This window comes from Nannospalax galili, unplaced genomic scaffold (assembly GCF_000622305.1).
Source record: "Nannospalax galili isolate Female #2095 unplaced genomic scaffold, S.galili_v1.0 scaffold136, whole genome shotgun sequence".
Taxonomy (NCBI): Eukaryota; Metazoa; Chordata; class Mammalia; order Rodentia; family Spalacidae; genus Nannospalax; species Nannospalax galili.
The window spans coordinates 3,203,566-3,215,629 of NW_008340872.1; the positions used below are offsets into that span (position 1 = coordinate 3,203,566).

General features: G+C 43.8%; 1 protein-coding gene across 2 annotated transcripts in view; it reads right to left on the reverse strand.

Annotated features, from left to right (window-relative positions):
* Window positions 1-1,915: 1,915 nt before the first annotated feature.
* Window positions 1,916-12,064, reverse strand: part of Ifngr2 (interferon gamma receptor 2) — a 24,191-nt gene continuing 14,042 nt past the window's right edge. Inside the window, exons 3-7 of one of the 2 annotated variants that reach the window (XM_017798897.2) lie at window positions 10,174-10,364; window positions 6,819-6,961; window positions 4,734-4,893; window positions 4,008-4,165; window positions 1,916-2,358 (exon numbers count right to left, since the gene is read on the reverse strand). In XM_017798897.2, coding sequence (XP_017654386.1) covers window positions 2,224-2,358; window positions 4,008-4,165; window positions 4,734-4,893; window positions 6,819-6,961; window positions 10,174-10,364 — 787 coding nt within the window. In that variant the 3' untranslated portion in view covers window positions 1,916-2,223. Of the gene's footprint in view, window positions 2,359-4,007; window positions 4,166-4,733; window positions 4,894-6,818; window positions 6,962-10,173; window positions 10,368-12,064 lie in introns of both variants that reach the window. The other variant, XM_008835962.3, reaches the window with a different exon arrangement.

Consider the following 12,064-nt stretch of genomic DNA (forward strand, 5'->3'; position numbering starts at 1 on the left):
GCAAGCATGGGCTAACAGGAAAATCTTGAATCAAGAAACCAAACACAATGAAAAAAAATATGGGAAGCTATACAAAGATTATATGTAAATACTCCATTTTATACAGGAGACAGGCACCTGTAGACATCAGAATGGATGGGGTCTTACAGCTAATCCCCAGCTGGTGCTGAGGGACAATTGTATGTCTACCCTCTACTCCACTCCTCACTGGGCCTCATCCCATGGAAGCTCTTCTGTCTTAAATTCCAAAGTAAGTCTTTTTGATACCCTGTACTAATTCTTCCTCCAAACTGGTGCCAATTTAAGTTGCCCCTAACAGATAGATTAGCTGCCTCACAAGAAGAGCATCCTTGGTTTAGGGGCCATGGGGGTGATGGGGTGATCCCTTTATCTTTGTCTTTTTTGCCTTGGGCATGCTCGGCAAGCACTCTACCACCGAGCCATATCCCAAGCCTTTTAATGCTTGCCCCTTTGGATGCCAGGTCAGAAAGGCAGCGAACTTCCTACTAGAAGCATAGGGTTCAAAAGAGGACGAGGTAGCTCTGCCAGCTAGTGCTAGATGTTTCATCAGCCTAAGCCTGTGGGGTTTTTTCCCACTGTCAGGAAAAGGCTATCTACAGGAATTCTCAAAGCAGACCTGGCCATGGCCTGTGCCACACCCTGTGTGGGAGAGCAATTGTCTATAGCTCCATTCCTAAATGTCAAGCCATCTAAATGGGTTTGAAATGTGTAGCAAGACTGGTATATTGAAATCACTGTGAGCTCATGGATAACCCCGCTGTTAGCCCAATTCCCTGTACTGCCCACGGCCCCTGCCCCAGTCAACACATGACTCATGAACCAAACTCTAATGTTGCTTCAGAAAACAGCTTCATAACTTTGTGAAGAATGTCACTCGGGTGACAGTAGCAGAAACTTCTGGCTGCATTCTCCTGAGGCCTCATCAGCTCTGCCAGATGCCACTTTAGAAAACTTGTTTAGATAAACAGTTAAAAGAGTCAATACTTTGTAGAAAACAGGAGAAAGCAAAGATGGTGGAGGGCTGGGTGAGAAGAGGAACAATTCACAGATTTTTTTTTTAACATTCAATATATAATCTTTTATTTCTAGCTTTAAAAAAAAAGACTTAAATTATTAGGAAACTTTTTTTTTTTTTTTGGTTTTTTAGCCCCGGCTGTCCTGGAACTCACTATGTAGACCAGGCTGGCCTTGAACTCACAGAGATCCACCTGTGTGCGCCACCGTGCCTGGCTAGGAAACTCTTTTTTTACAGGATTAAGCATCCTTTTTTTTTTGTGCAGTGCTAGGATGGAATCTAGGATCTTGGACACATTAGGCAAACCTGAGGTATGTCCCCTGCCCAACATGACACACATTTAAGCCACCTGATTGGACATGAAGGGGCCACTAAGGGTCCCTCATTATGACAGGCTGGGACAGCTCATCTCCCAGTGTTAAGATAATGGCCCAGTCTCTTTAAAGCCTGGGCCAACCAACAAGGAAAACACTGCAGGTCTGCAAAGCCTTACCAGCCAACCATAATATGCCTTTTTAGTGTTTAAGAGAAACCTTAATTTTTCTGAGATATTTTTCTAAATACTCCTATACACTTGTATGAGTCAGAAACAATTTTTTTTTAATTTGAAAGAAATGTTCTGTGCTGGGTTTGGTGGCACACGCCTGTAGTCCCAGCACTTGGGAGGCAGAGGCAGGCAGATCTCTGTGAGTTCAAGGCCTGCCTGGTCTACATAGTGAGTTCCAGGCCAGGAGGAGCTACAGGGAGACCCTGTCTCAAAAAGAACCGCCCCCCCCCAAAGAAAATGTTCTTTTATGTTTATGAGTGTTTTGACTGCATGTATGTAAGTGTACCACCTGCATGCAATGCCCATGGTGGCCAGAAGAGAGCATCAGATCCCCCTGGAACTGGAGTTACGGACAGTTGTTAGCTGCCGAGTGAGTGCTGGGACCTGAACTTTGGGTCCTCTGCAAGAGCAGCCAATGTTCTTAACCACTGAGCCATCTGAGCCATCTTTCCAGCCTGCAGTCTGGAGTCAGAAACTTCTTAATGAAGAAATAATATGCCATCTGCGCCCCCCCTACCCCCGGCACTGGGCACTGAAAGGTCTTCCTGAGGCAAAAGTCAGGCACTTGTCTCTGTGGAGTCCAGGCAGAGTATCAACAGTGTCCTTGCTCAGTGTCCTCCGGGGCAAGCAGGGACTTGGCTCACAGTGTTTGAAGCATATTTTCTTGCTCCTTTTCTGGAAAGGAGATGATGGATACAGAGTCCCAGGTGTCATCCTTTGGTGAACTGCCTCTGTCCAGAGCCTCCAAGATGGGTTGAGCTGGGTCCTTTAAATACTAGGAAAGGTTGAAAGCCAAAACTATTATTAGTTTATTAGTTTCACACACCAGGTCTTACTTTATATCTGGTTGGTATAGTCATTTTTTATTTAGGCATAACTTTATCCACCAATGAAATTATTATTATCATACTGGGGACCAAGCCCAGGGTCTGGCACATGCTAAGCACATAATTTTCTTCTGAGCCACATGCCCAGCCCTGAAATTACTTCTAATACTTGCATACTTCACCCATCATCTCAGTAGTAATTAACATGGATCCAAGGACAGGGCTGGGGATGTAGCTCAGTGGTAAAGTGCTTGTCTAACAAGTACAAGAGCCTGGGTTCCGTTCCCAGCATTGTAAAGAAAAGATAACAAAACACCTACCTCCAGGGCCAACCATGTTCAACTAATGAACCCTGAAGAGCCAGAATCCAGGGGAAGCAAATAGAGCTCTCTCCTCAATGTAGGCTTTGTGGATTACTAATCTCTACACACAGAAGAAATACAACTTTTGGGTAGGGAGATGGCTCAGTGAGTAAAGGTGCTTGTTGCCTGCCAAGCCTGAGTTCTACATGGTGGAAGGAGAGACTAAACTTGCTCAAGTTGTCCTCTGATCTCTACCTTACCTCACCCAAAATAGAATTTTAAAAAATAACTATATGGCTGGAGAGATGGTTCAGCAGTTAAGAACACTGGTTGTTCTTGAAGAAGACCTAGGTTCGAATCCCAGCACCCACGTGGCAGCTAACAACTGTCTGTAACTCCAGTCCCAAGGGATCTGACAGCCTCTTCTGAGCTCCGTAGGCATTGCACGACACTGGTGCACTTACTACATGCAGGCAATACACACATACATATAAAATAAAAATAAATAAAAATTTAAAAAAAAGTAACTTTAGGGGACCTCTCATTCAGTCACAACAGAGTCAAGGAGGGAATGTTCTCAAGCTTTGTTCTCAGCCCCTCTTTCTGGAGGTTTGCACAGGACAGATGTGCAGAGTCCTGAGGGCTCTCAGGAGCTCTGGTAGGGGGTCCTCACTGTGAGGAGATGGCTCACAGCCCTGAACTTTCCTTTTGTTCCTTCTTAGCCATAAACTTACCAAGCTACCGAGAAACTCCTCCCTGAAGCTCCTAGCGATGCTAAAAGGTACTGAATAGTGTGGACTTGTGGCTGACTCAGAACAAAAACAAGTGAAACAAAACCAAGAATAAAAGCTTGTGAAACCCCAGACACCAAAGTGAAACCTGATTCATAATTCTCATGTAATGTCAGTGACCTCTGGTAGGTTTTTCACACTTTCCCAAGAAAGTGTACCAAAAACTTAGATTCATGCCCCACAGAGCTGACTCAGACCAGGGCTCAGCCTGTGGTTCTACCTGAGAGGCACATAATGATTATTTTAAATAACTGTATCATGTTCTTTTTTTTGAGATGAGGGACCTGCTGTGAAGCCCAAGCTTGGCTTGAACTCACAGACCTCCCTTCTCAGCCTCTGAAGTAGCTGGGATTACAGGTGTGTGCCACCCTGCCCAGACTTTGCTGTACCATTCTAAGTTCAATTCTCTGTGCTCATAGCTCTGTCCACTGGTGCAGGCAGCCTTAAGGATGATGAGGTGGCAGTGGTCGCCAATGTGTCGCTTGCTTACACGTGTGTGCTTACCTCTTCTATTTGTACCGGGATGCTTGGTGGAGTGTGAAACCAGTATTTCACCAGGCTTTGGTATTTCAGGAACAGGAAGAAACAGGCCCCAGACAGCATCAACAGCACTAAGAAGGTGCCCAGGGAGATCAGGAAGACTTGCTGCAACTTGGTGGAGGCTAAGAAGATGACATAAAAGTAAGCAAGATACAAATGTCAGTTCATTCTAAATCTACCACTGCTTTAATCATATATCCTAGTGAAATAGACAGGTTCCCCAACTCTGCTCCAGCTGTGAATGCTTAAATCCATGAAATCAGGCTGAGCATCCTAAATCTGAAAAATTCTGCCTCAAAATCCAAAACTTTGTCAGGATACAACAAGTGGAACCTAACATTATGTGATGGCTCACAGGTAAAACTCCTGGATCTCATCCCCAAGGTATCTCATGATGTATATATAAATACTCTAAATTCTGAAATTAAAAAAAAAAAAAAAATCCCAAGCTGACATACGTCCGGTCCCAAACATTTTGGAGAGGGGCTACTCAGCCTAGTGAAGGCAGTCCTGTATACGGCAGCGAGACTGACTGGCAGCCCTTACTGCTGCAGATGGCAACGTAAAAATAAATTACATTAAATAACATACCTCTCTGGCCTCTGCTGCCTCCACCCGCCACCTCCACCTTTCTATTTCAGGAGCATTCTTTTGTGCAGCACATAAAGGATAAATGAAGGTACGTCTTACCATCTGCTCTTGTTTCGTGGCAAGATGTGTTGCTTAAATGCCCAGGTTTATGGATACCTTGGCTTTTCACAACTAGCTGTGCTTCAACTTGTAAACAGTACACTCTGAATGGCTTCAAATTATCCAGTACAATGGAGTTGCTCTGGAAAGGGCCTTTCACCTATACAAACAACACCATAGCCACACAAGTAAACCACTTGGACAGACGTTTAGCTTTCCAGTGATTCTTCCAACTCACACAAAAAAACTTTAACAAATTTTAATTTCTTTTTTTTAGATTTACTTATTTTTATTTTGTGTATATGAGTATATTGCCTGCATGTATGTAAGTGCACCCATGTTGTGCAGTGCCCGCAGAGACAGAAGAGGTCATCAGATCCCCTGGAACTGGAGTAACAGACAGCTGCTAGCCACCATGTGGGTGCTAGGATTTGAATCCAGGTCTTCTGCAAGAACAGTCAAATGCTCTTAACCACTGAGCCATCTCTCCTGCCCCACAAATTTTAATTTCTATCATAAAATTTTCTTCTTTAAAATTAACATCTTGGGCTAGGGAGCTAGCTCAATGGGTAAAGTTCTTCGTATATAAGCATGAAGACCTGAGTTCAGCTCTTTAGCACTCACATAAAGATCTGGACATTTGTGCTGGGCATGGTGGTGCACGCTTGAAGTCCCAGCACTTGGCAAACAGAGGCAGGTAGATCTCTGTGAGTTCAGGCCAGCCTGGTCTACATAGTTCCAGGCCAGCTGGGGCTACAGGGAGAGCCTGTTTCAAAAAGACCCCCCCTCACAGATGTGGACATGCTGATATATGCCTATAATACCAGCACTGGGGGTTAAGATAGGTCAATCCCCAGGGCCCACCAACCAGCCAGCCTAGCTGAATGGTGAGCTCTAGGTTCAGTGAGAGACCCTGTCTCAAAAAACAAGATGGTGAGCAATAGAGGAGGACACTGGACGTGACCTCTGACCTCCACACAAGCATGCATAGATATGAGAACCTGTACACACATGCATATAGCACACATATACAAATAAAATAAATACCTTGATCTTAAGGTTAATGTAACCTAGAGATCAAGATCTCAGTTAGTCAACTGAGAGATGTTCTAGGAAATCATGTTCCTTTAATTCCCAAACTGCTTCTGGTTTGAAGAGAAATATGCTCATTCCTCTATAGTTTTGGTCAAAGTGGCTATAAGAATTTATAGGCGAGAGCTAGACCCCAGTTGTCCAGGGCTGACCTCGTCCCTGGGCTCTGATGCCCATCAGCCTTCCTGCCAGCCACACCTATTGGGTGGCTTATATGGATCAAAGTACCCAAGATGTCCCTTGTGTGCCAAGCTTTCTTGTGCCTGCAGGGACTGCTCCCTGGAATGCGCTCTTCCTTTCCCCATCTAGTCACATAGAGCCTCTTTGCAATCCATTCAAACTATCTGCATAGATAAGCCTTGCAGACTGTGGCCATATATCAGAGTGTTTTGCCTGCATATAAGTGCACCCATGTGTGTAATGCCAGTGGAGGCTGGAAGAGGGCACTGGATCCCTTGGAACTGAAGGGTTGTTAGCCTCCATATGAGTGCTAGGAACCAAACCCAGGTCCTTTTCAAGAGTAGCCAGTGCTATTAACCCCTGAGCCATCTCTCCAGACCCCAGATGTTTTCTTGAGGGCCGATAGGAACTGAAATGAAATTCCAAATCTACTGCAGTCTGCCTGGCTTAACTATATAAATGGTTTGGATGGAAATAGGCAACTAGGATCTTCCCCAAAGTCCAGATATGGCAAACACATCAAAGGAACTAGCAAAGTCTAGACCCCAGATGGCAGGCATGGGTGACACCAAAGAGAGGCCCTTCAGATCCATCTGCCAGGGGGAGAGCTCAGTGCAGTGAGGCAGCAAGTAGCAAGCTGGGTTTTGAAAAGGCTCAGGGAACAGCAACACAGGTTTTAAAACAGGCTCCAGGGTTGAAGCTCCAGTAGACACTGGGGGCCCCTGGTCTCCAGGCCCATGTGAAAGTTTTCCTCTCCTAAATCAGAAACTCTAAGGAAGAGAGAATTGAAACAAAGAAGAAAAACATTCTTACCTGTTGGATTCCTGTTTTTTCCCAGTAACGGACATGATACTCAAAAATGGCAACACTGGTGTGCTCAAAGGGTGGGGAGAAGTGGATGATGAGGGAGCCTTCTCCTGGGGTCACTGAGAGGTTTTTTGGAGGACCGACAGTAACTGAAATAGAATTACAAACAAACCCTCATGTAAATATACAGAGACAATTTGCACTGTTCACGTATATTGTATATATGCATATTGCGTGTATATTATAAACTTTACACATGTATACATAGTGTGTGAACATACATGCAATGAGACTGTACTCCAGTGCACACAAATCCAAGAGTCAATTTCCAAATAGAAGGAAGGGTCCACCTGTGGCCCAGAACAAGTCCATTACCTCCAAGAAACAGTTCAGTACCAAGATTAAGGCCATATCAGGGAGGTGCAGAATTCTCCCAGCTGAAAGGCCCCAGAGCCAGTATCTTTTTTTAAAATTATTTTCTTTATTATTTTTATTTTATGAGTATGAGTGTATTGGCTGAATGTATGTAAGTGCACTCGTGTCGTGCAATGCTCGAGGATGTCAGAAGAGGGCACTGGATCCCCTGGAACGGAGTTACCCGCCCTGTGGGTGTTGGGATCTGAACTGGGGTCCTTTGCAAGTGCCGCCAGTGTTCTTAACCGCTAAGCCATCTCTTCAGTCCCCAGAGCCAGAATCTGTTATAACAATTCCATAGGAGTTGTTTCCTGGTCACCACCTGGGAGAAACATGCTCAATTACAAGAACCACTGCATTTGGGATCTCAAGAATATGGCCTTCTGCCAGGTGTTTATGGTCCCAGCTGTGATGCTGTTTCTCAGTTGAGAGTCATTTGACCATACACAATAATTACAGATGGCTAACGTGGCAGACATCAGAGTCCCATAGAAACAAAACGGGAAAGTAAATCAAAGGTCAAGTTTTCATTCAGAGTGAAGATTTATAAGATTTGAAATCTGCAGGAAAATGGATGGATCTGGAAAGTATAATACTGAGACCCAAATAAAGAAAAAGAACATGGTCTCCCCCATATACAGACCTTAGCCTTAATGTATACATGTGAACATCTATGAGTGTGGGTATAGTATAACACTTAGAAAGGAGACCAAGAGAGGGTAACGTTAGGTGATAAGGCAGGATGGAATGTAGGCAAAAGGACATGTGAGTCATTAGAGAGGATATGAAGCCAATTTTTTCGATTTAAACTCTGTCAAGACTTTTTTTTTTTTTTTTTTCTGTAGTGGCTATGTGAATTCAACTTTTGGGTATTGAAGTAGCAAGAACCATTCCTGCATTTCAAAAGAATCCAACCTGTTATCCCTTTGAGGCAGTGATTGTGAAAGTTGGGCTTTCTTTTTAATTCCACTGACCATTAGTGCAATAGGAATTATACATGACTAGCCACTGAGTACATTTGACCCACTTAGAAAAAGTGATTTTGTTTTGAACAAGGTCTCATTAGGTTGTCCAGACTGATCTTCAACTCTTGGGCACAAGCCATCCTCCCACCTTAGACTCCAGAGTCGCTGGGACGATAGGTACATGCCACTGTGTGTCTGGTTTATATTTACTAATGTTTGCTTCCTAGGTTCTTGTGAGCTTCAACATAATAACTGAGATAAGTCACCATAGTAAATCTGGGTAGCCAGTGAAAGTGCTTTCTGACAGCATGGACTGTGCTCATGTGTTCACACAGATCCATGTAATAGTCAGGTTGGGTTAGCCACACGACAAGATGGGAGACTTTAATTAGCACGTATGGAGTTCTGAGCTCAGTCCTCAGAGCTACACAAAACTGAGTGTGGTAAACACCTATAGTGCCAGCACTTGGGAGGTGAATGCAGGATGATCAGAAGCTCAAGGGTCATCCTGTACTATGTAATGAGTTGAAGGACAGCTTGGAATATGTATGACCCTGTCTAAAAATAGAAAGAAAAGTGAAGAAATGGAAGCCAGAGGTGATATTGCCTCTTCCCCCACACTGCCTTCCTTACTCCTTCCTCTCAGAAGAGGGCACCAGATCTCCTGGAACTGGAGTTACAGACCTTTGTTACCCACCATGTTGGTTCTGGGAACTGAACCCAGGTCCTCTCTAAGAACAGCCAGTGCTCTTAACCGCTGAGCCATCTTTTTAGCCCTTGATTTTTTTTTTTTTTAAAACTAACTCACTTTGTAATCCAGACTAGCTTCAAACTTGTAGCAATTCTCCTACCTTGGCCTCCCAAGTGCTGGGGTTACAGCCACCACACCTGGCTTTTACATTTTATTTTACTTTTTATTTCAGTGCTCATATACTGTGTCCTTGTTCCAGTCTTGAACAAATCACAGGTGTCTTAAAGACAGCACATTGGCCAGGCTTGGTGGCACACTCGGGAGGCAATGGCAGGCGGAGATCTCTGTGAGTTCCAGGCCAGCCTGGTCTACATAGTGAGTTCCAGGCCAGCTGGTGCTACAGGGAGACCGTGTCTCAAAAAGACAAAAAAAAAAAAATTTTTTTTTCCCTAAGACAAAGTCCCAGGTTGACCTCAGACTGACTGTGTAACCAATGACGACCTTGAACTTCTGATCCTCTTCCCTCTGCCTATGTGATGGGACTGCAAGCACATGCCACCATGCCTGGTTTGTGAGGTGCTGGGAACTGAACCCCAGGCTTCAAGAATGCTTGGCAAGTATTCCACCAACTGAGCTACATCCCTAGCCCAAGATAGCCCCATCTTTTCATCTGCAAATACTTCAGTATGCATCTCCTCCCTCCCTCAAAAAAGTTTTTTTTTTTTTTTTTTTAAGGCAAGGTCTCACTGTATAGCCCTGGCTGGCTAGAAACTCACTATATAGACCAGGTTGACCTTAAATCAACAGAGATCTGCCTCTGCCTCCTGGGTGCTGGTTAAAGGCCCACACCCAATTATACATTTCTTTTCTTTTCTTTTTTTGTCTTTTTGAGATGGGGTCTCCCTATAGCCCCAGCTGGCGTGGAACTGAATAGGTAGACCAGGCTGGCCTTGAACTCAGAGAGATCCAACTGCCTCTACCTCCGGAGTGCTGGGATTAAAGGTGTACACCACCACGCCTGGCTTATACATTTCTTTTTAAAGATTTTATTTTATTTAAAAATGTGTGTGTGTGTGTGTGTGTGTGTGTGTGTGTGTGTGTGTGTGTCCATTGTCCCAGGAGGCCAGAAGAGGGTATTGGATTCTCTGGACCCGGAGTTACAGGCACTGTGAGCCACTCCATGTGGGTCCTGAGAACCGAATTCCAGTCCATTGCAAGAGCAACCAGCACTTTTAACCCCTAAGCCATCCCTCTAACCTACAGAGTACATTTTATACCTAAGTTCTCTTACCATTACGGTAGTATTGAAACGAAGGCATCATCACCCAGGCAGAGGTACGATTTCCTTGCTCAGCTCGAACACGTAGGAAAACAGTGCTAAGTGGGGAGAAGCCTGTTAGGGGGCCGTCTCTGGTGAAGTCACACTTTGTTGCTGTGATCTTCGTGCAGTTCACCTTTGTGGGGATCCACTCAACATTATCGCTGCTGGGAAGGAAAATGAGATTTCAAATCACATAATTTTCTCTAAGAAGAACAGTATTCCCCAGAAATTGTGAGGTTTTTGCAAAACAATTGTAATACCACTTCTTATCCCTTTAGCAAAGGTCAAACACAAAATTATTTTGCTGAGACTAATTTATATGCCATATTTATTATTTTACTGAGAACAAATTTATATGCCATATTTATTTTATTTTTTAGTATTTTATTTATTTTTATTTTTATTTATTTAGTATTTTTGAGACAGGGTTTCCTTGTAGCCCCAGCTGTCCTGGAACTCACTATGTAGACCAGGCTGGCCTCAAACTCACAAAGATCCGCCTGCCTCTGCCTCCCAAGTGCTGGGATTAAAGGCGTGTGCCACCACATCTGGCCTTATTTATTATTTTTTATGTGTATGAGGGTACTGCCTGCATGTATATAAGTGCAGCTGTATCATAGTTGTGAGCCACCATGTGGGTGCTAGGAACCAAACCAGGTCCTCTGGCAGAGCAGAGGCCTCTTAAGTGCTGAGCCATCTCTCTAGCCCTGATAAATCTTTTAAAGTACATAAATCAGTGGTTTTTAGGATATGCACATGCTATGCAAACATTGCTATGACCAAATTTTCATTATGTTCATAACCCCATGACCACCAAAAAACCCCGGTAGACATTAGCAGTAACTCCATTCCCCTCAATGTACCCATGTCACAGGCAACTATTGATTTGTTTTTGGTCTCAACAGATGTCTTCCTTCTGAATGGAATCATACAATGTGAATAGAATCATATCTATTGGCATTTTACTGCTTCCTAGGTGACAAGGTTCATTCATGTTATAGCGTGTATCAGTTCTTTTTTTTACTCCTATAGCTTGGGGCTTTTAAATTTTTACTCATTTTTAAAATGTTTTATGTGCATGTGGTATGAGTTTATGTGCATCACATACATGCAAGAGCTTGAGGAAGCTAAAAGAGGGCATCAGATCCCCTGGAACTGGAATTTCATACAATTGTGAGCTGCCACGTGGTTGCTGGGAACCAAGTTTGGATCCTTTGCAAGAGCAGCAAATGCTCTTAACCAGTGAGCTATCTCTTCAGCCCCATGTATCAGTTCTTTATATGTATTTTTACATTTATTTATTTGTGTGTATGTATGTGTGCATGTCACATACATGGGGGTTAGAAAACAACTTGCAGGAGTTGGTTCTCTTCCAGGAAGGACTGAACTCAGGTCAGTAGGCTTGGCAGCAAGCTTCCTTACCAGCTGAACCATCTTTCCAGCCCCATGCATCACTTCTTTATCCTGGCTTTCTAGAGGCTGAAACTGGAGGGTTGTGGATTTGGGGCCAGCCTGGGTTCTATAGTGAATTTCAGACCAGTCTGGGACACATAGTGAGGCTAGAAACATGAGACAGAGATAGAGACACAGAGAGAGAGAGAGAGAGAGAGAGCTGGGGGAAAAGAAAGGGAAGGAGGTACAAAGGAAGAAGGGAGAGAGAGAGAAAGAGAGAGCATCAAATGGACAGACCACATTTTGTTTATACCATCATCAACTGGTAGACATGTGGGTTTCTCCTTTTTGCCTGTTATGAGTATATAGATTTTTATTTCTTTTTTTAAACTTAAAATATTTTTATTTATTTTATTTTATGTGTATGCGTGTATTGCCTGCATGTAGGTAAGTGCACCCATGTCATGCA